Source organism: Lycium ferocissimum, chromosome 8 (assembly GCF_029784015.1).
Source record: "Lycium ferocissimum isolate CSIRO_LF1 chromosome 8, AGI_CSIRO_Lferr_CH_V1, whole genome shotgun sequence".
NCBI lineage: Eukaryota > Viridiplantae > Streptophyta > Magnoliopsida > Solanales > Solanaceae > Lycium > Lycium ferocissimum.
In genome coordinates this window covers 19498268-19526029 of record NC_081349.1, presented here as the reverse complement: position 1 = coordinate 19526029, position 27762 = coordinate 19498268, and the positions used below count along the sequence as shown (strand labels likewise).

Sequence of the window (27762 nt, the reverse complement as noted above, 5' to 3'; positions counted from 1 at the left end):
GACAAGGTTACGAGGCAGTCAGGAGCCCACTCGAACACATACTCCGCACAACCATAAGGAATAGAGCCACCAAAAGGTTCATCTGGAAAAGTTCTCTCCTCAACGAACCTATTTCGGTAGTCGTAGTTGATTTGAGGATCTTACGCGACAGAATGAATTCTTCTATATAAAACAGGCTTACTTACTAATAAAGCGACAAGAAACACCTTATTTCTTAAAGTCATCTCTACTTAAGGGACAAATTCTATAAATAGGTGCATGTGGGGGTATATTTTGTTCTTCATAAATACCTCTGATAAAACAATAGTGGAAATGGATCAATTAAACCTTTTATAATCTGTATATAATAAAATGACCATGCAAAGATCTCTTGTATGCTATATCCGGTGCTTCTTATGTGTAAACATAAAAATCTTTTGTAAACAAAAGCATAACCTGAAAATATATTTGTAAAGGCTACAAAATCAATTAACTCCAAACACTAACTCCTCTTGACCTCTTCAGTGTTCGACCCAAATATCTTGTAATTCAGGAAATGACGCTTGATGTTCTCAAAAGTGGTCGGTCTTGAATTTTGGTCATTCTTAATAAAATCCTTTAAAATATTCTTAACTTGAAAAAATCTGCTGGAAGAACTTTTGTTGCCCGTCAAGCATAAGTTCTAGCTTTTGCCTATAAAGTAGAACTTATGGAGAATTGAGCAGGTTCACTATCTTAAAATATCCTAAACTTCTGCCTTATAGGCAAAACTAATAGATGACCACAAGTAATGCCCGATGGGCAACAAAAGTTTTGCCTCTATTATCCATCGTGCATAAGTGCTAACATTTTTCTGTAAGACAGAACCCATGGTCAATTGTGAGCTGATTCACTGTCTTGAAATATTCTGAACTTCTGTCTCATAGGAAAAACTAATTTATGTCCACAACTTATATCCAATGGGCAACAGAAAATTTGCCTAGCTAATTTTCTGAAACAAGTCTATTTTTCAAAAAATTTGTTAAGCGGAGACAAAAAGTCAAGACCAGCCCGTATGTACGCCATTTGTGAACTGAACCCCTTGTAATTGTATTTCTATAATACTGGGCCAAACTGTAGGTAACAAACTAAAAGTAAGAAGGGCTCTTGGCTTATTGGGCCAGATTGTAGGTAACATACTTAAAAGTAAATTTTACTTGGCATAGCTTACTATATTACATATTTATGGAACAAAACTATACTATTTAATAATTAAGTTTAGTAGCTATAATATTATATTTTTACAACTTATAGCTTGTTACACCTCGTAGTTTCGTCCGTTGAGATTCGTTAGGCGTTAGTTGTCCTAATCGCGGAAACAGGAGTTACTAGGATATATGAGATTACATGTTCCCATATTATATTTATGGGGGTTTAAGCCCATGAAATGAGCTATGGAAGGATTTAAGAACAAACAAATAAAGGAATTGAGTTTGTGGGAACTTTGGTAAAACTTGGCAAAATTTTCGGACAGAATTTTGGTCCAAATTGGTGGGGGCATATCTCCTGGAATATGAGGATTTTTGGGTGTTTCTTTTGTCCAAATTGAAGTTCATCGAGTCTAGTTTCCAACTCAATAAACCGCTCGTCAATGTGATGTCTGAGTAAAAAGTTATGGCTATTCTACGACGGATCGTCCGAAAGAAAATTTCAAGGACCATTTGACGGCTCCTCGCGTAAAAATTCTGTGGTCCATCAAATTGACACACTCCAGCGTCAAATGGTCACAGTGACCCATATTTGATCAAGGGCAGTTCTACCTACCATTTTGACGGTCCGTAGGAATTTATACGGCCCGACAAAATGGGCGCAGAATTGCCCGACATGAGTTTAAGTTCCGCTTTATATATTTCGTTCCACTTCATTTGGACATATTATTTTACCAAATCAGATCCAAAGGCTCTCCAAAAACCCTCTCTTCCACTTCATAAACTATTCCAAGCCAAATCCAAGAGAGATTAAATATCAAGAGGCAAGAATCAAGATACCCATGTGCTAGAGGTCTTGCTAGGGTTAATAAACTCCAAGAATTCTTTGGATATTGAAGTTAGGGTTTTCATATAAGTTGATAGCTTGCTCCAAAGCTTATTCTTATGAGATAAAAGGTTAGTTTTCATACTTATTACATACTATCAAGAATGTTTATTTGTTGAACAACTTGGGTAGAAGGAAAAAGGAGAAGATGAGTTCTAAATGTAGTTTTTATGAGGTTTTTGAGTAGTAAGCTAACTTGAGTTATGATTCTTAGTATAATATGGGTATAATATTGCTATGGAAAGTATTAATGGTGATGAAGATGCATTATATGAAAATGTGCTAAAATGGGTATGAAGTTGCTGGCATAAGTTAAACACAAGGATAAATTTTGAAGGCTAAATCGAATGTGAATACTTGATTATGATATTGTGGATATTATTGTGGTTGTTTGGGAGTTGCGAGATAGAAGACTCATGCATGGATATGAAGTCTTCCATGTATGAGATAACCTAGTTGACTTACAATAGGTTTTCCTAGTTTTCATAGCTTAAGTGTACATGCAGTTGTATACATATTAGGAGTGTATTTTCCAGTTGTTTACTACTTAGGACTCTACAATTACTATGTGTATAAATAGAGCTAATCGTACATGATCAATTTATCAACAATACTCAACCTTTCTCTCATCTCCACTACGTGTAATTCTATATGGTATCGAGCATTAAACACACACAACTACGCCGCAAAAACCTCGTTATCGGTAAAAACACAACAATGGCCTCAAACTCGCCTCCTCTTCCTTGTCTCTCTCTCGCTTCCTCCCGCATCACCTTACGGCCGCTGCTTGCCCTATCAAGCTAAAGCCTACCAACTACCTTATTTGGAGAACTCAAATCATGCGGTTGATGCAAGTCATGAAAGTGACAAAAATAGTCCATGAAAACAAGCACGAGACAGTTCGTCGAGGACAAAGATGATGCGGAAAGGCTTTTGATGAAAATGAGAAGATCTCCGAGAAGCCGGTTGGGATGAACAAGATGTTCTTGTGAGGACTTAGATATCGGTGAACAATGATCGAGGAAAAAGTATGTACCTCATTGTTGGATGCAACACTGCCAAAGAGATGTGGGAGTGCTTGGAGGAAGCCTACCTTCAAGCAACAAAGGATAAAGAGTTCCAACTTAAGCAACAAACCGCAAAACATTAAGTTAGGGACAAAGAAACTTGATGAGTATTTGAAAGAATTAAAGGGCATATGTGATGGCTTCTTGCTATACACAAGCTAGTCGATGAAGATAAAGAAAGTCATTAACTTTGCCGGAGGTCTAGGTTCAAAGTATAAGACCTTTTTAGGGGTCATGTTGGGCAAAGCTCCATATCCGAATGAATTTGTCAACTCTCTTAGAGGTTTTGACATGAGGGAAGAAGAGAGGAGATGCCACGACAACTACAATATGGCTTTCACTACACAAGAGGTAGGGAAGAGGAAACTATAATCGAGAGAAGAGAAACTCCAACTACAATTTAAGAGGAAGGGGTTTCAGACCAGACACCACAAACCAAAACACTCGGAATAACCAAGGCATGCAGTGGTTCAAATAATGGAAAAGGAAGAACTAGTACCGAGGCCTGTCAAATTTGTGGAAGAAACAATCATTCACCTTGAAGTGCTTTTACGGATGGGACTACTCGTATCGGTCAAGAAGATCTTCCTCGAGGCCTTGTCGTCAACTCGAGAATCCTACGGTGAGGATGAAGCCGTATATGGACTCGGGTGCCACACACACATAACAAATACAACAGTAATCTGTCGATCTCCACACTTATAAAGGAACCGATAAAATAATTGTTGGGAATGGTGCACGGTTAGCTATTACACACGTTGGCAATACAAAGAAATCGATTGCATATTAAGGATATACTTGTAGTTCCAGCATTGCAAAGAAGCACGTCGGTTAGTAAAATTGCAAAGGATAATTGTGCAAAACTTGAGTTTGATGAGTTTGGTTTTTTTGTTAAGGACAAGAATTCAGTGGGACACCATCGGCAAGCGGACCCTGTCAAAAGGACTATATCAATCGGAAGATAACAACCTCTATGCCTTAGCAAAGAACACGAGATTGGAAGAAGTCGGAAAGTATTTGGCACTCTAGATTAGGTCATCTTAGTTTGAAGTCTTTAAAATTATTGAGTAGTAGCAAGAATATTGATGTTAGAAGTTGGAACAAAGTGCCTACGTCCGTACTAGGCCGTCGATTAGGGAAAAGTTGTAAACTTCCTTTTGATTCAAGAAATAAAATTAAGAAGTTTCCTTTACATAAGATACATTATGATCTCTGGGGTCCAGCACCAGTTGTGTCCTCTCAACATATGAAGTACTATGTGGTTTTTGTGGATGATCATACAAGATATACATGGCTTTATCCCTTAAGAAAGAAATCTGAGTTTTATGAAGTGTTTCTTAAATTCCAAAAGATGGTTGAAAAACAGTTTTCTAACACTATTAAGATATTCCAATATGATGGAGGTGGTGAATTCATTCAGGCTGAGTTTGTCAAGCACTTGGAAAACGGTGGTATTATCAGGCATATATTTTGTCCAGACACCCCAGAACAAAATGGCATATTTGAAAGAAAACACAGACATATAGTAGAGACTGGATTGACACTTTTGTTTCATGCCGTATTGCCTCGATTTACGTGGGTTGAAGCCTTTTTACGAAGCCGTGTTTTTGATAAATAGGATGCCATCTTCGCCTTCTAAAGAATGAAGTTCCTTTTGTGAAGTTGCATGGTGTTGAACCGCACTATAACGGCTGAAAGTATTTGGTTGTAGGTGTTATCCTTATATAAAGGGACAAAATAAATTTTCACCTAAAACATACCCTTGTGTGTTCATTGGCTATAGCAGCCTACACAAGGGATATAGATGCTATCATCCACAGACTGGGAAAGTCTATGTGTCTAGACATATTATTTTTGATGAACTTACTCTACCCTATGTTCAAACAGATCAACCAAGTGCCACAGTGTCCTCACCTCACCTAGCTACTTTCCATGAGTTCTTTTCTAATATGCAGGACGGCCGAGCTTTCAGTGACAAGAATATCTCGGGGAAGTGTTGCTAGAATCTAATAACAATGCCGAGACAAGAGATGATGTGAGCCTTGTAAGAACTAGGTAATTACTAACACAAACACCGAGTTTGTACGAGCTTGTTCAAGCCGCCCATGATGTGGAAGGAAACGTGACACAAGATGATGATCCAACGAAGAAGAAGATGACACAAACAGTGTCACAAGTGATGATAATGTTCATATAGGTGGTGATAATGCTCATACACAAGAAAATGGAGGAACTCAAGGTCCTAACAAGGTCATAAGCAAAGACAAAGATCTACAAGGCATACAATTGGAAGTTGACCTGTCAAAATCGTTTAATGTCACTGGAGATAGTGACAATATACCTATACAAGTCCCCTCAGATCCAAGTGAAGCTGCTCAAATAGGTGAATTAGAAGCAGCAGAAGGACATTACATGATGACTAGACACAAGGCAAAGAAAATGCCCATGACTCACACTTCATTGACTGCTGAAAAGATAGATGTGGAGCCAAAAAGTGTGAAACAAGCACTTGCTAGTCCCCACTGGTATGCAACTATGCAAGAGGAAATTGATGCACTAGACAAGAATCAGACTTGGATTCTTGTTTCCAGAACTGCAGACATGAATATTGTTGGCTCAAGATAGGTGTTCAAGACTAAGTTGAAGTCTGATGGCACTATTGATAGATATAAAGCCAGTTTGGTTGCCAAGGGATACTCACAACTTGAAGGCATTGATTTTGAAGAAACATTTAGCCCAGTAGTCAAAGCTACAACTATAAGGGTGGTTTTGTCTGTTGCTATAAGCTTGCACTGGTCTATAAGGCAATTGGATGTTAAGAATGCTTTTTTACATGGATTTCTTCAAGAAAGTGTATATGAGTCAACCACCGGGGTTCATTGATCCAAGATATCCGGATCATGTATGTCTCCTCAAGAAGGCATTGTATGGGCTCAAACAAGCACTAGAGCTCGGTTTGACAGTTTAGTATTTACTTACTACACCTTGGTTTTCAACGCAAAGCGTTACACTCATCATTGTTTGTCGTTAAGAATAGAAGAGGTATTATCTTACTTTCTATATGTGGATGACATTATTATCTTTGGAAGCTCGGATGAGTTCATTAGTGATATAATTTGCCTTGCAAAAGAGTTTGCTATGAAAGATCTTGGACCATTACACTTCTTCTGGGAATTGAAGTACATTATTTCAAAGGCGGTATCCATCCGAGTCGAGGGAAGTATCTTTAACGTAATTGTCAAGACTAATATGGCACTTACAAAACTAGTTGGCACACCTTTGGCACAGAAACATGGTCTACAACTAGCAACAGGAAACACAGCTGATGCATCATTGTATAAGAGTGTTGTAGGAAGTCTCCAATATCTGTGTCTAACTAGGCCTGATATATCACATGCAGTTAATCTAGTTAGCCAGTTTATGCAGGCTCCAAACACTGAACATTTTCAGGCCGTAAAGAGGATTCTTAGATATGTGAGAGGGACATCAAACTATGGTCTGAGGTTGCTAGCTAGATCACCACTTAGATTGTATGGATTCTCGGATGCGAGATTGGGGAGGTTGTGTAATAACAAGGAGGTCAACCACAGTTACTCAATATATCTAGGTGCAAATTGCATCTCTTGGGCCTCTAGAAAGCAACGTACGTTGTCAAGGTCCGATCTTTGAAGCGAGAATATAGAGCACCGCCTCAACAAAGCTGATTTAATGACTTGGATAATATACATTCTTAATGATATAGGAGTGTACTTGAAATCAGCGCCAACACTATTTTGTGACAACATCAGTGCATTATACATGACAGTAAATCCAGTTTTACATGTTAGAACTAAACATGTGGAAATGGATTATCACTTTGTAAGGGAGAAGGTAGCTAGAGGACGACTTGTGACACATTTGTAGAACTAAAAGATCAGGCGGCGGATATTCACGCTAAGGCATTGACAAAGCGGGTGAGTTCACAAGATTCGAAGCAAGCTAGGAGTGTGTATACCACCACCTCACAAGCTTGAAGGGAAGTGTTGCGAGATAGAAGACTCGTGCATGGATATGAAGTCTTCCATGTATGAGATAACCTAGTTGACTTACAATAGGTTTTCCTAGTTTTCCTAGCTTAAGTGTACATGCGGTTGTATACGTAGGAGTGTATTTCTAGTTGTTTACTACTTAGGACTCTACAATTAATATGTGTATAAATAGAGCTAATCGTACATGATCAATTTATCAACAATACTCAACCTTCTCTCATCTCCACGGCTGTGTAATTCTACAGTTTTGTGATATAGTGGAAGTTGACGAAATAGGGGAAATGCTGCTCAATTTTCATTAGAACATGAATTACCCTAGTTTGAATTGAAGAGTTTCATTAAGGCTTAACCATGGCATGAATCCTTCTAAATGTAGATTATTCAAGCTTCAACGGTGAACGCTAAATAGTTAAGGAGATCAAGAGATATGTAAGGCTAACCCTTCTTTCATTAAGGCATGGTTCTCTTGCTATATATATCCTTTCATGAGCTCCATAATGTCTTCCAAATGACTCTCTCTCTAAGATTACCAAAGCTTACGATTCTCGATACGTTCATGATACGCTCAAATTACACCTATTAATGGTATAACGCGGACGTTGTCAAATATAGTAACCCAACAAGGTTGGGGTCGAATCCCACAGGGAATAGGGTGTGAAAAGGTTACTAAATTCGTAGATTGCTATGTTTAGGTCTAATATCTTAATCCGATGATTTTGGTAGAAATTGGGTTTTTTAGTAACTAACTACTAAATATTGATTTGGTGGAAGTTTATGGTAAAAGAAACTAAGGTTGTGTCCCCGTTAGATAGGGTGTATGATCATGGGTATTGATCTTGATATACTTATAATGGATCATTACATGAATGCACTTAATCTCTATGTGAATCTCTACTATTTTCCAATAAATAAAGATTATGTCTTTCTATGATTTTCCCAAATATAAGAAAGTGTTTATGAAGAATGATTAATCATGCCAAGTAAATTCTTCTTATTCCTAAGTGAATTTATTAAACAAAGTTTAATGCTTTGAGTTCTTGTTGTTTATTCTTACCAACCCTAATTATTTTCCCAAATAAATCAAGGTTTGTGGCTTTAATCAATGTTTGCAACCATTAATTATGAATGAAGAATGAAGAATAAACAAACCCTAATAATCCATTATTTGTATATCAATCACAACCCAATCACAAAACACCCATCAATTGGGTTCACAACCCTAGTAGAGAGAATTAGCTACTCATGACAAAGAACAAGAAACAAGAAATTGAAGAATTCATAATTGCTTACTTTGGATAAAAGAGGAATTGAGAATAATTGGATTGATGTTAGAACCTTCAAAAACTTGAGAGTATTTTATGTTCTAAGTCAAAAACTAAAAATATGAGAACTCTCTAATAAAACCCTACAATGGACTATTTATAGGTTTGGAAAATACACAAGTTACAGATTTGCATTTTAGTCCCGTCAGTACGAAATACGGTCCGTAAATCACTTTACGGACCGTAATTAGTGTTTACGCCCAAGTCAGCTTCCCAGTTGTGTGCAACTCAACCTTCCAAAATACGGACCGTAAAGTGGTTTACGATTGGCCCGTCTCGCTTGGTCGTCTTTCACTCTCGCTAATCTCGGACTTTTCGCCAAACGCTTGAATGACTAAATACGTGATGGAATACGGATCGTAAACTGAAATACGGTCCGTAAAGCTCACTTTCGTAAATCACCATCTTCCCAACTTGACTTTACTGTTTCGAAATCCTTTAATACGACCATGGAATACGGCCCGTATTGTAGAATACGAGCCGTAAACTTCAATTTACGACACAGCCGCCTTCAATCGTGATTGTGCCAAATGTTCCTTTACCGAAAAAACACCAAAAAACACGTCAAATCACACCGACTTGCTTAACAACAAGTAAAACTTATAGCTGAAAAGTATCGGTTGTGGCGTAAAAATCACGCCACATCAGTTCACGATTCTATTGTCTCTTTTATATGATAGTTGATCCTCTAAGGATAGATATAATGAAAATGATGATGTCAATGATAACGATGATACTCATGAACTCCTACATATATGGATTTAAGTATGTATGACCATTATGTAACACCGAGCTTATATGGCCGGGTATGATACCTATTGCGAAGACACCAGCGCAGATTGGGTACGGATAACACCGAGCCTTGGTAGGGCCAGTATGTATGACACCGAGCCTTGTCATGGCCAGGTATGTGGAAACCACCGAACATTCATGACGGGGTATGCTATGGATACGAATATGTATATGAATACGAATATGTATATGAATACGGATATGAAAATGGATGTGAATATGTATATGATCATGGACATGGATATGTATGCGGATATGGACATAGGTATACGCATATATGTATGTACACAAGCACGCATTAGAAATGGAAGGTCCCTATGAAAGACAAGTAAGTAATTATGATGATGGCTCTACTACTCCCCGATTCCTCCATCCTATGCTATTTCGTGTCATCTCTTACGTCATATTATGATGTTGATTATGCTTTACATACTCGGCATATTATTCGTACCGACGTCCTTTTGTTTGTGGACACCGCGTCATACCACAGTGGATAGGGAGACAGACCGATCCATAGACTTCTCACTCGTGGGACTACGTAGGTTTCTCCATTTCATTCCGGAGCTACAACTTTTGGTATTATTCTTTTGTGTACATACCATGGGTGCGAGGTCCCGTCCCGCCTATATGATGTCACATACTCTCATAGAGCTCGTAGACGATTGTGTATGACTAGATGTCCTTAGCCTTGTCAGTTTATATTTTGTATATCTTTTGACAGCCTCGTCGCTTATGTATATTGATATGGGCTTAGTTGTTAATGATGTTATGAATGTATTGTCGTCCAACGAGATTAGCATGAATGATGGATAGAAATTATGATTAAGCTATGTGGCTCACCTAAATGTAAAATGTGAATGTACGATGAGAGGTACCCGGGTGGGTTAGCACCGGGTGCCCGTCATGGCCCTCCAGTTGGGTCGTGACATAGCTACCCACTTTTCTACCAATTAACTTACCACTCCCCACACCCCTATTTTTTAGTTGCACACTTTCTCTCTCTCCCCTTTTTCTAAAGATACGTTTCTAACTCCCATCTCCCCTAATTTCGTGCTTTTCAAATCGGTTCTTCGATTTCTTTCACTTTCTTTTTTTACTTCCGTATTAATCGTCATTAATTTCAACCTTTACCGCCAAAATTCAACTCTATTTCCTAAAATATGTAAGATTCTCTCGTTATTTTGTTCTCCTCATCATCTTTGTTTCTTTGGGCTTTACTAAGCCTGTCGTATTTCATCTTTCCCCGTATTCAAGTGAAGTTTAAAGGTTTTTTTTTGTTTTGTTTTGTTTTTTGAGGGATCCATGTATCATTCATCCTCATGTCATTTTAGACCACCATCTTCTCCAGGTTTTTCCTCCGGCGCGGATCTCGACCGGCATCGCCGTTCTCTTTTTTCCTGCCGACTCGTAGCAATTGCATGGTCAGATCTGACCATGCAATTACAAAGACCAGCCTATTTGACATGGTCAGATCTGTAGCAATTAAAAAGATCAGCCTATTTGAACAGAAAATATTAAAGACCGAATCATTTAACCGCCACGATTGTTCCTAGATGCCCTCCGCCGCCAGCCACCGGAATTTTTGAATACAGATCTGAAGTTTTTGTTATTGGACAAGAGTAAAAATGTTCATGTTCTCCGAGAGGTATTTTTTCTTATTAATGACCCTATTTTCACTTCACCAGCTATGTATTTTACATGCATTTTAAGTATATTTTTATCGTATTTTTCGATGAACTTGCTTAATTCCCGTTTTTTCAATTCACGTATCTATATTTTGCATACATTTTAAGTATATTTTTGTTGTATTTTTTATTATTTAAATTAGTTTGTGTTTTGAACTTCAGTTAATTTCTGTTTTTTCAATTCACCACATCTGTATTTTGCATACATTTTAAGTATATTTTTGTCGTATTTTTTATTATTTCAATTAGTTTGTGTTTTTAATTGTGTGTTATATATTTTTTCAAACTAATTTGTTACTTGTAAATTTATGCGATTTTGAATTTGTCTTTACTTTTTATCAAAGTATATTTTGTAGTATATATTCGGCAGTATTTGAAGTGTATTTTTACAAGACAATCACACCTTTGTTACAGTGACCTATAATGCATTTGACATTGATATATTTGCATTATATTTATAGTATATCTTGAATGTGTTGTTATTTATTGTGGTTAATTTGTTATTTTGTTATTTTTTCATGTTTTGTTAATGTAAAGTTTCAGTATATCTTGACGCATTCCAAATGAAATTGATGCAAAGTTTCTCCGTATGAGATACGACGTAAAATCGACATGTTGCAACCCTGAATGCATTTATTGATAACGAGCAACCACCAATACCTGTCAAGGCTACCGTTGATTATGATGCAGTGATTTTAGTAGATGTTCAAAAGTAGATTTGTAGACAGAACAGTTTATGTTTTAAGTTGTTTTTTTTTTCTCCAACTTTTTTTTGATGTATAACATCACTGTTGCGACATTATTTTTATGAAGATTTTAGAAGAAGTTTTATGTATTTTGGTAATGATCCCGCTTGTTGTATAGTCTAATCGTAGATTTGAATTCTGTTTTTATTACATTTATATTTTTCTTGTATAGTTATCGTTAAAAAATTACAAAGTGCATTTCAATATCAAGTTTGCATTTCCTACATGTTTTCACTATATTTTATTGATGAATCGTGAAGAGTTCTATGCATTTTCTCTAAGTATATATTCATGGTACACTTGAATTCATTATTGAACCATAAAATCCATTTTTTTTCGTACAATATACTTCAAAAATTAAAGAACAATTTTAATACTTCTAAAATACATACAAAATACAAGTGAAATATATTGTAAATATATTCATTACGATTCAAATCTTATGGATCAATTAGAATACACTCAAAAATACAATCATAATACAAATAAAATACAGTGAATCAAAAGCCACCCTTAGGGATTAAAGTTTTTTTTATGGAGTCAAGTTTTCCTACCTTATTAAAGTTACTAAATAATATTCAACGCCTTATTGCACTCAATAATTAATATTTTTTCTAACGAACATTTTGATTTTTAATAATGTAATTTGATTGAATATTTTTAATAACGAACACAAAACCGATGGTCATAGCATCAGGAGACAATCTCAACTTGTCACTATGCAATTCATGATGATGAACAAATCAAGCTTTGCGTGATTTATGGAACATTAAAAGAGATTTTTTTTTAGTTATATTTTGGGAAAAAATATGAAGAGAGTTTTGAATTCAAATTTTATGAATGATTAGATGTTGAATGAGATATGTGATTAGATATGTAAGAGAACGAGATTTGCGTGATTTATGGAACATTAAAAATGTATTTTAGTTTGAAAAAGATTTTTTTTTTTCCTTAAATAGAGGCATTATTTGCTAATAAAGCTCATGTATTTAGTTCGTATTTTACATTTATATTTATGCGACGCGTTCAGACCTAAATATAGAAAAAATCGATTGAATTGTAAATAATGAACTTATAATTATAACTTGTTAGAAGCAGTTAAAAGGTAGCTATTTGTGAAAATTTTACAACTTAAAAAAGGGCTCTTGACATATTGGGCCAGATTTTAGGTACCAAACTAAAAGAAGGCCTCTCCCATAGATGGAGCCCAAATCAATGATGTGTGTAGTTCAGCGGGCAATTTGCAGGATTACCCTTCGCTGGGAGTGGTCTTTAAATTTTGTCTTTCAGCAGTGTGTTTGCACTTCTCGCCCGCAAATTTTGCCTTAAGGCCCAAATGTATTTAACCAGACGGCCGTATTTCGCAAAATTGCCTTGCAAATTTTTTTTTTTTTTTTTTTCGGAGTTCGAACCCACAACCTCGCAAAAAGGTTAAAGGAAAAAGAAACTTAAAGACCACCAATTTGAAGGGCAAAAATTAAAGACCACCCCAAATGAAGGGCAATCCGCGCAAAAAAAAGTAGTTCGGCTCTTGGCATATTAGTACCTAGTTTTTATAGGGATCATGCATATTTTGTCCTAATTCTTTTAGTTATTACATAATAATATTAACTTTCAATATTTACATGTGAAGTGAGACCTCATCTTAACAGTGTTAATATTTCGAAGCAATTTAAAGTTCATCTTCGCTTATTTGTTTGTTTTATGTTGATAAAGCTAATATTTGATGCTTAACTTTTAATATGTCTACAAATCCTTTTAATACGTTAGTCTTTTTTAAATTATAAGATCTATTTGTTTGTGTTTTTTCCAGTGTAAAATGAAAATCAATCCAAGTTAATTGTTTTTTATTGTGTTTGGACATGGTAGAATTTGATTTACTCGTCAAGTACTTTCCACATTTTATCTTGAAGCATATTTTGCATTATTGAATCTATGAGTTCTGATATACTAGTTGTTACAATTTTAGTGAAACTTTGTACGCAAAAAATTATGTTTTTCTTGGAAGTACGGGATTCAGATGACCCAACGATCCCAACTGTGCATCCGCCTCTGCACCCAATACACAAGTGAAACCCTTAATGCGATACCAACAATCAGGAATATGCAATTTTGAACTGTAACCGAAAGAGAGTTACTGATCACATGTAAACTTATTTTTTTTAAAACGAAACTATTTTGGGTGCAAAGCAGTTTATGTCGTATCAAACAGGACTCAAGTAAAAACGAAACTTCTTTTTCAGTTAGTCATACTCCTGCAGTTGGATTTTTCGCTTGGCAACTATGTTAATTGTCATTGTGAGATATTTGTATAATTCAATTAGGTGAAAAATATTTAAAAGGTGCTGTTCCCTTTGTCAAGGTAGTAGTGTTCCTCAATTCAAATAAGTCATTGTCACATGGTGGTGGAGCAAGGATGGAAAAATATGAAAATATTATCGGATTCGTCAACTATGACTCAAATATATGTTTAACAGGAGAATAGCTCCTTTTTGAAATGTAATTACTATTTGTAAAGATATTTGACATTTTAGCTGTTATCTAGATGGTGTAACTTACATATATATAAATAGACACGCTAATGCGTGTAGAAATATATTAGTTAAGTAAACTTTATTACTATTTCATGAAGTCTCTTGATCTAAAAACTTTTCATGTTGTGTTGTCGATGAGGCTTCTTCCTGCTTTGTACAACTGACTTCGGTCTGATTAAAAATGCATATCAGTTTTGTGTAAAAAACAATTGGTGTCACATAGAGGTGGCTGTTTAAACGTCATTTTCTCACTTTCCTCGTTCTTCACAAAAACAAGTTGTATGTGCTTTGTCCCAGCTATACTTTTCCCTAGATACAGCTATAACTATAAAACCGACAAATTTGGCCACAAAATTATGGAGTATTATTCTTTTTTGGTTGCTGCCACCTTATACTATTTCTTCGCTAACATTCTTATCCAACCAAAATGTCACATCTAAAACAGTCATCACCATGTCCACACAAATCAGTTGTCTTTAGAAATTAATTGAAAACTATTATTTTTTAATTTTATAATCATGGTGTTATCTATTTGTAAATTTTATTAATATCACGAGATACCTGCTACCTCATACTAGTACTAGTACAGATATGGATAACTTTGTCAACTAAAGCTTAAACGTATGGAAAAATATCGCTTAATACTTGTGCCGTCGTTAGAGATTGACCTAAAATCTTATGATTCTCAACTCACTTTATGACCATTAGGTGAATCCCTCGAGTAAATATACACCGAGGGTGCTCAAAATATCTGAACAACCAAATTATTTAATAGATAATAATATATGTAATTTTATATAATAAATTAGTAAATGTGGCTCTATAATATAAAATGAACAATAAATAACCTATTATAACACGATAAGCCACATTGTTGATATAAAATTCCGTTACGTAATCGGTGCAACTTGAATCTTTTATTAAGACAATCGTTTTTGGTGTGCCAATAAAACAAAGACATTATAGCAAGTTGCAACATGGATTCCCCACATAAACTATGTCCTCATAATAAATTATTATCAACTTTAGAGATCAATTTTCTTTTAATAATAAAGAATACAACTTTGTTTTTCATTAATTATTTCTTTACTCTTTGAAAATGAAGTACAATCTCTCTCTGATGATGGAAAAGGACCCTTTGGAATTTTTGAAAAAATCTAAATTCGATTGGATGGAAACATATTTTTTAAATTATAATACGTCTTTTCCCTTGAATGAAAGAGCACAGTCTTTTTGGATAAGAGCCTTTTTTTTGGGGTTAATTTTAATTAATTATCATGGGAATTTTGTTAAAACATTGAGTAAGCTTTAACTTGTAGCCTAGATTCCACATATCTGAATCTTGTTGTAGCAAATATAAGATGAATAATTCATATTGATTTATGTGTTATTCATATGTCACACAAATAGTGAATAAATACAACACAGACAATGAATATTCATTAGGCTTATTTGGACCACCCCTGTTTGTCGTAAACAAAAAAAGAAAAACAAAAAAAAAAAACAAAACAAAAGTAGAATAAAAAAATAGATATACGTGTAACCGCGGCTATAAGCCACCGTTCATTTTCTGCATACACTGAAAATAATTAAAATAAATTTATTCAGAAGGGTCACTAACCCAAGATGACTTTTCCTTATTTATTTCCTTTTTTTCTTTCATTCCCAATTTATTAATGTGTGCTTCATTTTAAATTTAATTACCAATTCTATATTTCTTTGTGTAATATTTCCTTTGTCAAACTCATTATAAATGTCATTGTCGATAAGAATAAATTATGTCTATTCTAGATAACAAAACGTTTTTTTTCCTTTCACGGTTATCTTGTTTTCCCCTACAATTTTTTTTGTTTTAAGAGATAAAATTGAATAAACGAAGCACAAAAATAAATTCTCACACATTAATTTCAAAGTCAGTACTCCAAAACTACACCAAAATAGTTGCAAAAAACATTATTTTCTAATTCAAACGACATTTTTTTTTTTAAAATAAAAGAGTGTCCACAAGAGGGGTTTTGATCACGTGGGTGGATAAGTCCTATTCTATAACACCTAAGACAAGTTTGGACTGTTGCATTGGCTCTAGCTAAATGACACTCTTTATTTTTAATATTATCAAAATTTGTGGCGTATATTAAAAATTATTATGTACTTGTGTTCATCACACTTCTAGTCCTCTTATGCATACATCTGTCTTGTAATAATTCAGCATGATTTTTCTTGTTAAAGACCAACAAGAAAAATAGAGGAAAAAAAGGGGCGTAGCCTATATGAAATTCCATCTAGGAATTAATTATTTTTTGGTATCTAGGGATTAATTCATGTAAATATTCATAAGAAATCATAGCTAGTTCAATGTCTTTAATTCAGGTAACCTAACCACACTTAAATTTATAAGATATCCTGTTCATTTGGTTTAAACGGGATTCTCATTTTTTGTTTGAAAATCAAATTCATTCCTATTTTATTACAAAAAGGGGTTCCAAGAAATAAATCTCAACAGAAATAATAATAATAATAATAATAATTGTTGTTAAATTTAAGCTCAACTCATGTCATCACACCAAATAAAAATAAAAGTGAAATGTATATAAATAAATGTGTTAATAGTAGTAATAATAACATTAAAAGCCCTTTAACAAGATTAAACATGATTTTCAACTAGTAGGTATTGCCTATATGGATCTTTTTCTTTTATTGTCCTTATTTTACAAAATAAAACAATTTAAAAAATAGGGCCAGTAGTCATTAATCAATTATTGCTACCATATATAATATTTCCTTTGTTAAATTTGTCATAAAATGATGCGAATTGGTAGAGTTAAAATTCTTTGTTCTTTTTTCTGCACATATACTGTAAACTAGTGTCACCTAGCCCGTGCTAAGCTCGGACCCAAATTGACATTGAAAATTCAATTTGTAGATATTTATTAATTTTTTTCTGCTTTTGATTCTTTATTTTTGTAACATCAGTTTAACATTTTCGAAAGACTTCTAAAATATTAAAGTATAAAAACGTATGTTAAAGGAAAACATTTTTCTTAGTTTATATATTAATTTTTTTAAGGAAAAATCAATAATTAAAAGCTCTTCTAATTTAAATTTTTGGGATTAAGTCCCCGGAGATCCAAATTGAGCTTTTCATATGTTAAATTAATTTCATTTGAGTTCTTTGAACTGAACTCATATTGGCTAACTTATTTTTTACCAAAAAATATTTGATACCGGATAATTAATATGTTTTATAATTTAGGACAAAACACTTAAGCTTAATATGAAAAAAAATTTTACTCCTAAATTATATAAAATATATTATCCTGTTTTTTATATAATATTTTAATAGTAAAAAAAGTAAAAAATATACTTTTTGCAATTGTCTAGTATTATTACTGTATCGAGATCAAATTATATTTCTTTAAATACAATGTTTTTCAAACATTTTTAGAATATATATATATATATATATATATCTTATAGTTCCTCTTTTAGTATAGTAATTATTAGCTAATTTTACGTTAAAAGTGCGCGCATGTAAAATTTGATTAATTAACTACCATACTTTGGAATCATTTTTTGATTGAGACAGAAGGGCTATTATTTACACTTGTCATAAATTTTAAAAGTATTTAACAATGATATATTTTAACGAGTTTAATAAAATTTTCGCATAAAAAACTCAAATATGTATGAGTATACTTTGTGGGGGCCACTATAACATTTTCCATGACATCATCTATTTTAGTGGCATAAAAAAGCTTTAAAAGTTTTTAAAATTTACCAAAATGTGTGACAATTTATAAAGTCATAAAAACTTCAAGTAGGGGTAAAAAAAAAGATAAAAAATTCATGTGAGGACTACAAAAAATGGGTATCCTCCCTTGTATAAGGGCTATTATTTACATTTTTAATAAATTTTAAAAGTATTTAAAAATAATATATTTTAACAAGTTTAATAATATTTTCACATAAAAAACTCAAACATATATGAGTGTGCTTTGTGGGAGCCACTATAGCATTTTTCATGACATCATCTATTTTAGTGGCATAAAAAAGCCTTAAATTTTTTTAAAATTTACCAAAATATGACAATTTATAAAGTCATAAAAACTTCAACCAGAGGTAAAAAAAGAATAAAAAATTCATGGCAGGACTATAAAAAATGAGTATCCTCCCTTTTATATATTATAGTAATAATAATGATGAGATTGTACTTTTCTTTGACGGTAATAACATGTTTGATTATAACCACGTCTCTTCTTGGTCCCTTTCTTTTTGTGGAGTGCTATATTTGTCTAAGTGAAAAATTGACAAGCACAACTCAACCAAATACGTTCAATTATTATTGACCAAATGTAGTACTTACAGCATAGCAATAGTCAATAGTGCAGTTACAAAAATTGTTAAAACTAGCATAAATTTACTTTGAAGTTAACAAAAAGAAAATTACCTCAAATGATAAGAGAATCTTTCAAGAACATCACCAAGAAGTAAAATACACCATAGCAATAGCCACTAAAGTTGTCAAAGCTAGCATAAATTTACTTTGAAGTTAACAAAAGAAAATTACCTCAAATGATAAGAGTATCTTTCAAGAACATCACCAAGAAATAAAATATTAGAAGAACTTTATACATTTAGTCGCATGAGTGCTTACATCAAATTAATGAAATTTATCATAATTTAATAAAGTAAAAATACATATTAATTAACTATAATTAAGTGACAGACGGATAGTTACGTACATTTAAATACATAACGTGTATCCATTGATTTGGTATTTATTAAACACTTTTTTTTTTTTGATCTCTTCCTTCTTTTGGCAATAAAATAATTAGAGATAAGACTTTCACATTTCTAAACCACAATTGAGAATTGAGAAATAAGCAAATAGTAACCATATACTAAAAAAATCTTCTATATGAATATTTCAAGACTTTGTTTCCTACTCTCTCTCTTTCCAATCATATTCAATTACTTGATACATATACTAATTCATTCACCAAAATAGATTGATGGGCATACCCCAATTCTTCTTGTTCATTCAATACCCTTGATATTTTCCTAGTCAGTTAAATTTGCCTCTATGTAAGTAAGCTTAAAAAATATTCTTTTGTTGTACTTTAACATACTTTTGTTTTATTAGTATGTGTGGTTTATTCAATTCTATGTGCTCTTTCTATGGTTTTCTTGATTATTGATGACTTGTTTGTTGTTCTTGTTTTGAAGTTCCCAATTGCAGGTTTAATATTGTTGTTATTATTATTATACTAGCTGAAAGTTGACACATGGGATTGGGGTTAATCTTTGGTGATAAAGTTACAATCTTTAAGCCAAAACAAGTAGTAGAATCAGTATGGAATCACAACTGGATTTAATTGAACAACAATTTAATGTTAGATACTCAGATGGGGTTAAAGAAGCACTTGATGAATTGCCTGATAGTTTTACAATTACTGATCCTTCTATTTGTGGACATCCTATTGTTTATGCATCAAGGGGTTTCTTGAAAATATTTGGTTATTCAAGAAATGAGGTTATTGGTAAGAATGGAAGGGTGTTTCAAGGGCCTAAGACGAATAGAAGATCAGTTATGGCGATTAGAGAGGCGATACGAGAGGAGAGAGGTATACAAATCAGTTTGTTGAACTATAGGAAGGATGGGACACCCTTTTGGATGTTGTTTCATATGTGTCCTGTTTATAGTGAGAAGGATGGAAGGGTGGTTCATTTTTTGGGAGTTCAAGTTCCTATTTTAAGGAGGAGAAAGTCATTAGGAGGTGGAATTGGGAAAAATGGAGGAGTATGTAATGATGGAGGTAATTGCAGGGAGTCTGCTTATAGATGTTGTAGGAGGGAGGTTTGCTCGAATTCGATTATGGAATTGGATAGAGCATTATCAGTTGATTCGGTTTCAGGGTCGGACCATACAGGTATATATATATACTTGTTCTTTGTTTTTATTATTACTGTTGTTTCTTTTACTTTGTTTATCTCTAATATTTTTATTGTCAGCACTTTTCTCTCTTCAATATTTTCATCATAGCTTTTTACTCTTGCATTTCTTTCAAACCATGTGCTGAAAAAGCCGATAGTCTATCAGAAACAACCTCTCTACCTCACAAAGGTAGGGGTAAGGTTTGCGTACACCCAACTTGTGGGATTATACTGGGTATGTTGTTGTTATGCTTCTTAAATAGTCTATGCAATTTTCCAGTGACATTGTAGTGAACTTATTGTTTGACCTTCATTGTAAATATGCCCACAGTTGCTACATGATTGTGAAATTTGCTGCACTGATCTCCAATCATCTGATTATTGTCGTCTTTATCTTATGGTCCTAATTTTCTTTTTCATGGCTGCCCTTGCTTCCTCTCAAATAACCAAATTGGAAAACTAGAATAGACAGCCTATTTAGGACTTGGTTAGCATGGAGCTTAAATAACTCACTCAGACCGCTTTTTAAAAGATCACGCGATACAATTTGGTCAAATAAACCCTTCTGGAATAAGGATTCAGCTGCTTGCGAACCTTCGGTTGACACTTGAGGGCCTATAGATACTAGTACAGCGTATCCTATTCATAGATCTGTGCCGGCCTTCAGATAGTTGGATACCAAATTATCTATTTTTGAAACCTCCTATCCTGTTTTCATTTTTTTTCTTTTTTGGGAATGCCTGCCCTGCTGCCTCTGCTCTCGTTGGATCCCCCAGGAATCCCTTGCTTTTGGCTAAGATCTTGATTTACCTTTTTTTATTCTAGCTGCTTCATTTGTCTGAAGCTTAAATTCATGTTTTGAGTCAATTTCTTCAGTCGCTTGAGTTAGATTGGACATATTGTCATTATGCTTTGACAGTGGCGGATTTAGATTTTAGTTTATGGGGTCACGGGAGCCCGGTAGCTTTTGCGTAGACTCTTTATTTTTTTATTTTTTATAAAGATATTAATTATATATCTATAAATATGTAACAATGAATTAAATCATCATTGTATATTAACTTGAGGTCGTTCTAGGAACCCATAAACTTCAAATCCTGAATCACCTTTGTGCTTTGAGGTGCATACACTTTTCCCATTTACATTGTGTTGGAGTTTCAACGTGCAAATGCAGTCCAAGACAGTATATATAAAACATAAACATTGACCAGCTACCTTTGTAGTGCACAAGGGCAATGTTTCACTTTGTTTCCCGTTTTTGTGCATTTGGGTTATTTCTTTCCTAGTCTTGTTGCTTGAGGTTCAATTCATAGGATTCCTTTCATAAGGCTTATTTATCACAGAAGTAGACGTTGAAGGGCCATGTGAAGCAAGTGATCAAGAGAAGACAAAAGCCAGTGCTGCTGTTAACAACATAATGTCCGTGTTGGCACATTACAGCGAGTTGACAGGCAGACTAGTCAGTGACAAGAGATGCTGTCAATCCGGAACGAGTCTGCTCAGTGCATCCTTAAATATATCTTTTGGTAGAATAAAACAAAGCTTTGTATTGTGAGTTTTTTTGAAATTCCTAATTTTGTTGTTTTGATGACCGATATGATTGCTCTTGGATGGACTTACCACTTTCTGAAATGTGCAGAACTGATGCGCACTTACCTGACATGCCGATTGTCTATGCAAGTGATGCCTTCCTAAAATTAACAGGTGCTGAAGCTGTAGCTAATTTATACTAGTGTAAACTTTTATTCATTCAATGGGATGTTCTCATTTTTACGGGGTTGGTAGGGAGTACATAAATCTATTTCTTGTGTTCTTACAAAGAGCATGAGGGCTTACTCTAACTACTATTGCTAACAGGAACCGTTCTTTTCTTCAATAGGCTTCGCGAGACATGAAGTATTGGGTCGTAATTGTCGGTTCTTAAGTGGAGAAGATACAGACAGAGACACACAATTTCAGGTAATAATTTTTTTGTTGATCTGCTCTTATTTGCTTAATTTCGTCGTCTGCATATGCTAGTTGCTACATTTTGGGATAAGAGATTTAGTGTCCTTCTTAAGATTAAGATTTTCTTAAAGGTATGCGGTTGAGCAGATGATCTCAATCCTTTTCGCCTTTTTTTCTCTTTGCAGATAAAACAATGCATCCAAAACGAACAACCATGTACTGTACATATCTTAAATTACAGGTTGGTTCCGGTCGTTGCATGATATTCAGATAAGGATTGTTTCCTTGTTCTTTAGGCTCAATCTCTTGGTGACTGCATGTTTCCTTTCAGAAAAGATGGAACCCCATTTTGGAATTTTCTTCACATTTCACCGATCCGGAATGCTTCAGGAAAGGTATTATTTTTAACTAATAGGTACATATGGACCATCCTTGTTTTCATTTTGTAGAATGTTGGCCTAAAATGAATTTAAGTTGGGGACATGGTCACTGAGGATTCATATAGGCGACCATGACTTGTTTGAGATTTGAGGCGTAGTAATTGTAGGTACATATTTACCATCCCATAAAAATCTTAAGAAACGCCCTGTTGAGGCAGCAGAGGTATCTTTTAACATGTAACTTCTCTAGTTTGTTTAGATTGCATTTGTTGGTCGAGGGAGGAGTTATAAATTAATAATTTCGTAACGACGGGGATGTTTTATCATGAAAGAACGCCGAGCATGGGTGTGTTTGCCATAAACTTGATAAAAAGAAATTAACAATTTCGTATCTTGTGGATGAACTTCTTCCAAATTCACTTTTGTAGAGCACTTGGTTTAGATAAAGAAGTGAGCCTAATCAATTTCTTATTTTTTCGTGTCACATTAAAACGAAAGGAAGCATACCAGAAAGAACTGTTGGTAGTTTAAACAAGTAGAGATAATTTATCTTTGACTAAACAAGCTCAGAATAATTTTTTATACTCCCAATAGTAAGTTGGCCGAAGAGCTGAAACGAGCTACGTTTGCAGTAGTTGAGTTATGGTGCTCTAATGATTCCCTCAGCCAATCCAGGTGCTACATAGCTATGTTACTCGGACTCTCCTAAAATGTCGTCGGGTGTGTGTCGGATCCTTCAAAAGTAGTGTATTTTTGGAGGATCCGACACGGGTGCGGCAACACTTTTGAAGAGTCCGAGTAACTTAGCTACAGAGTCTATTAACAGAACATATCCACATATTTTTCTCAATGTAAACAACCATTCCACAGGTTGTTTTAGGTTGAAGTCTTGGTTTTTTCCAGTATCTGGTTCCAGAATGTCTGCATCTGAACAAACGAGTCATCGGTCTGAGGAAAGAAAACGACCGCCCTTTTTGTTAGTCTTTCCAGTTTTACAAAATATAGGGTTATGAATTAGAAATTTATCGGTTACCTTTCCATACATTATGTTTATTTGAGATATCCGTTTGATGGTTTCCTGTCGTGAGAGATGCTTCAATCAAGATCCGAGATACGAATTGGTTCTCAGGTGTCAAGAGTAACAGATAGACTAAAATTCTTCTTTTCTTTTTGTTAGGAGGAGTAGATCTGAGATTAGTTCAACGTCTTCCTGAATAATGAGTGCTTGAAAAGATTTGAGTTTTTGTCCATAGATTTGAGTAATGCTGATGCTCACAACAAGAAGTGAAATATCTGTAACTAAAGAACAGAATGAGAAAGCTGGTATGGTTTTCATTATGTGATCTTTGTCTAGTTTGTGATGATTAGTGGTAGCCATAATGTTTTCAGAGTATGAATAAAAGGGATTTTTTGATGTCTATACAGTCTAAAAGTGGAGATAATGCTATTATGAGTCATGTAGATTTGGTGCAAGAGGCTGCCCCAATAGACAGAGAAGTTAAAAGAAATACCATAGAAGAAACGGAAAGTATAAAGCGAAACCAGTTAATTGTTTTGTTTAGGCAGGAGACGAAGCTGACATTTATGTTGGACAACGTCTATACGAGTAGAATACATAGGTGTATAGTTCGGGTAAAGCAAATCAGATTATGAAACGTATACCTTTTATTGGAAACCTACAAAGTCGCAATCCTGGCAGATCTTTTGAGATTTCTTCTTGCATCAAAGAGCGGCGTAATTCCCATTCATCCTTTTTAGTAAAGAAACGAGGCATTTTGGGCCGAGCACTATGACTACAGGCCCATCTTAATACAAATTAACCTAATGAGGCTCAGTCTCAATCCACTTTTCAATATTGGATTGAGGCAAGTATGCATAGAGCGACATGGACAACGAGGGTTCACATAGTCAACCTCGACTAACTTGAAATTGAGGCATAGTTGTTCTATTGTTGTTGTTATTGTTTGTAGCTGGAGCTCAGTGACATGTCATATTAGACATTTAAAGATCATCATTTATGCATAGCTTGTTATTTTCTTTTTGTACTGAAGTTTGGGGTAGAATTCTTGTTTCCAAAGCCAATCCATTTTCTGCACATAATCAGAACAAATGAAGCCTCACAAAAATATGCGCATAGCTTAGGTCGAGCCTACCTATATACCTACGTCGAAAAATGTATTCCTACTGGTGCTAACCGGTTGTAATTATGTCAATTTGGCTTGCATAGGTTGCATACTATGTTGGTATTCAGATAGAAGATACTGGCGAAGTTCGGGGGAAACAAGGTCTAAATCCGGAGATTGGGCAGCACAGAGTTGTTGCTGCTGTAAAGGTTGCTGTAAGAGGCTGGTCAATGGGTGCAAGCACCTCCTAGTTCTTCAACAAATTTGTCTTTCCTTTTTTGTTCTAATAAACACACTGGACTCTGTTAGAAAAAATGTACTGTCTCATATAGCTCATTAGCATCAGTGTAAAAAAAGAAAAAAAAAGAAGAGTATGTTATGGTAATTTAAATTTGATATTTTCTTTGTCATATATGAGGATGCTAGTGCCTGAATGTTAATTGAATCCAATAGCTTATTCGTTGCAATTTATTCACCATACATCTACGGCAATTAAATTCAATCAGTCTAGTATTTAAAATCTTGTAGTTGGACTACTTATTTCATTTTTATGCAGAAAGAGAGCCTCATTTCATATGTCCAATTTAACTATAGTTGGTTGATTTTCGTGATAAAAATATAAGAACTGATCATAATATTCCCAGGGGTTATTTGGTTTAAGACATAGAGAAAGATAATCTCGGTATAAAATTCTGAATACCTAATACAACTTTTGGTTAGTGACATAAAGCTTCATACCTTTTTTTGATAACCGTGGTTTGGGACCCTGTTTGCGTGCACCTCAACTTTTTCTACGTGCTAATTGTGACCTTTCACCATATAAATATTGAATAACTCCTTCCAAGCTTCATATTATTGACTTAACCTTTGCATAACTTATTATGATACATTTGATCTTTTGGAATAAGACTACTAATGCAATGGTTGGTTTATCATTTATGATATTATCCGGAATGTATTATTTGGTGCAAAATAGAACGTGAAATAAGAATAAGTATTAATAATATTTAGATAACAGTACTTAAAAGACAAAAAAAATGCCCTTCACGCAGCAGTTCTCGTATAATAATATTCAGCATATAACAATTGATCGACTCCCATTTTATTGATTCACTGCACGATAATGGCTGCATTATAATTTTGATGTATAATTAGTCCCCTGGACCAAATGATTGCGTAGTGTACTTTGATGTTTTGCAAGGGGGTTGGTTCAAATCCTCTTCATTGATATATAGTTATTTTTACACACATATACATGTGGTAGATGTTGAATTTCGTTAATTCTTTTATGTGATTACATTTTTATATTTCGAACCCCAAATTGCCAAGCTCCATACCTAATATAATAGCCTTGACCCACCCTTCTATTTTTTTTTTTTTTTTTTTTAAGTAGAATAATATATTCATCATTCATCAAGTTGTAAAGCTAACGCACCCGTTGTGGCCTGTGGGTGGTCCATCCTTCTATTTTACATCTCACACCTCACGTTTTAATATGTTCCCAATTTGGTGTTTGTTTTTCCAATTTTTTTTTTCTCAATGGCCATGAAAAATTGTCTGTATTGGGTCTATCGAATATTAAAAATTCAAAATACTTAAATTCAATAAAATATTAACATTTTCTTCAACTCAGTTTTCTTTAAACAAATAATACAACAAATTTTAACTTCTATTCTTGAACTGCTTTCATGTATTCCGATTTATTTATGCAACAAGAGCTGCGGTATTTTCTGCCAAACGTAAAGATCATGTAAAAGATTTGTGAGCCAATTTTTGCGCAAATACTACAAAACGTTCTTTGTGACCATCTAGGATACGACACATAAAAATAGTGTTGCGGTTAAAAAGAACATTTGCAGTATAAATTCATCTAAATGCTACTAACTACACGTAACTTATCATAATAGGTAAAGTTAGAATTAGAAGGGAAAAGGGTATAAAAATATACGGTATAAACTAAAAGGGCGGTCAAAAATTTACATATACCAAAGGGGGTATAACGTGGGTGATCCACGTTATACAACTTTTTTTAATTGAAGCGAATTTTTTTTTTTTTTTTAAAGTAAAACGTGGAGGGATCCACGTTTTACAAATATATTTTGTAAAACGTGGATCCCTCCACGTTTTACGTTTCATTAATTTTTTCCCGCACGGTTTAGGGTTTTGTTTGTAAGACTTGCCTCTATTTAAATCATATTCGGCTATGTTTTTAAAAAAAAATTTATTGATTTTTTTAATTTTTAAAGCATATAGTTAATTTTAGTGAATAACTCAAATAATTATTTTAACACATATAATAATTAAATATGTGTTATATATGCAAACAGAAATAAAAAATAAAATATAAGTTAAATAAACGTCACACATTAACTAAGTAATAAATGTTAAATTACATGATAACTATTAAACGGCACAAGACATGTTATATATTCTTGGAAGATTACATAAGGAAACAATAATCGTACAAGTTAAGAAAAAACATAAAAACCAACAAGCAACAATAACTACCGATTCTACATGGGGCGACGATTCTTGTTAGGCTGGTTGCTGTGCATGTACTACACTTTCTAGCCATACGAGCGGAGCTATATCCATTTCATTCCTCCTTCTAGTTGTAGTCCGCGTTCTCGGGTTCGCTCGTATTCATGGTTGCAATTAAACCGAAGGGAGAAGGTGGCCAATATGCCTCATCGCCCAACGGTGAAAATTTCCGCTGTACGTTGCTTGTAAACTCCGTAACCGTAGTATTCGCTAACATGGGCCCTTTGGTTGAATTAGCGGATATCCAAAATTTAATTGCGTACGTGAACATGGCATATGGTAGTTTCTCCATTTCCCACACGAACACTTTTCTTTTTCCCTTGGCCAAGTAGATTTTATGGATATTTCCATGCCTATCATGTGCAAATGTCGAAATCTTAGGGCACCTTGCCGCATTGTATTCGCATATCGATTATCTTGTGTGGACTCTCTCTAGTATTCGTCAAACTTTTAACAATGAGTCAAAACTTTTATCATGCAATCAACAAATCGGCAAGGGTGCTTCTACCGACAAACCGATCAACAAAATTTTTTAAAAGTATAACGAACCATGGGGAAAAGGGGCTCCGAGCTTTCTTAAAACGGTTAAGCTCGGGGAAATTTTGCTCATG

General features: G+C 34.2%; 2 protein-coding genes across 4 annotated transcripts; both read left to right on the top strand.

Moving 5' to 3' along the window:
• The first annotated feature begins 6023 nt into the window (after positions 1-6023).
• LOC132066105 (uncharacterized mitochondrial protein AtMg00810-like) lies at positions 6024-6788 on the top strand. The gene has a single exon (XM_059459490.1). The coding sequence runs from the start codon at positions 6024-6026 to the stop codon at positions 6786-6788; it is 765 nt and encodes a 254-aa protein (XP_059315473.1).
• Positions 6789-19052: 12264 nt separating this feature from the next.
• Positions 19053-25085, top strand: LOC132067469 (protein TWIN LOV 1). Of its 3 annotated transcripts, XM_059460722.1 has the most exons (9): positions 19053-19311; positions 19453-20156; positions 21504-21711; positions 21800-21864; positions 22040-22119; positions 22293-22348; positions 22439-22502; positions 24536-24629; positions 24715-25085. In XM_059460722.1, the coding sequence occupies exons 2-9, from the start codon at positions 19580-19582 to the stop codon at positions 24948-24950; spliced, it is 1380 nt and encodes a 459-aa protein (XP_059316705.1). In that variant the 5' UTR covers positions 19053-19311; positions 19453-19579; the 3' UTR covers positions 24951-25085. The 3 variants fall into 3 exon arrangements, with proteins under 3 accessions (XP_059316705.1, XP_059316707.1, XP_059316706.1); XM_059460724.1 differs by lacking the exons at positions 24536-24629; positions 24715-25085 and adding an exon at positions 23665-23825 and having other exon boundaries at positions 19057-19311; XM_059460723.1 differs by lacking the exon at positions 24536-24629 and having other exon boundaries at positions 19059-19311.
• Positions 25086-27762: the final 2677 nt, after the last annotated feature.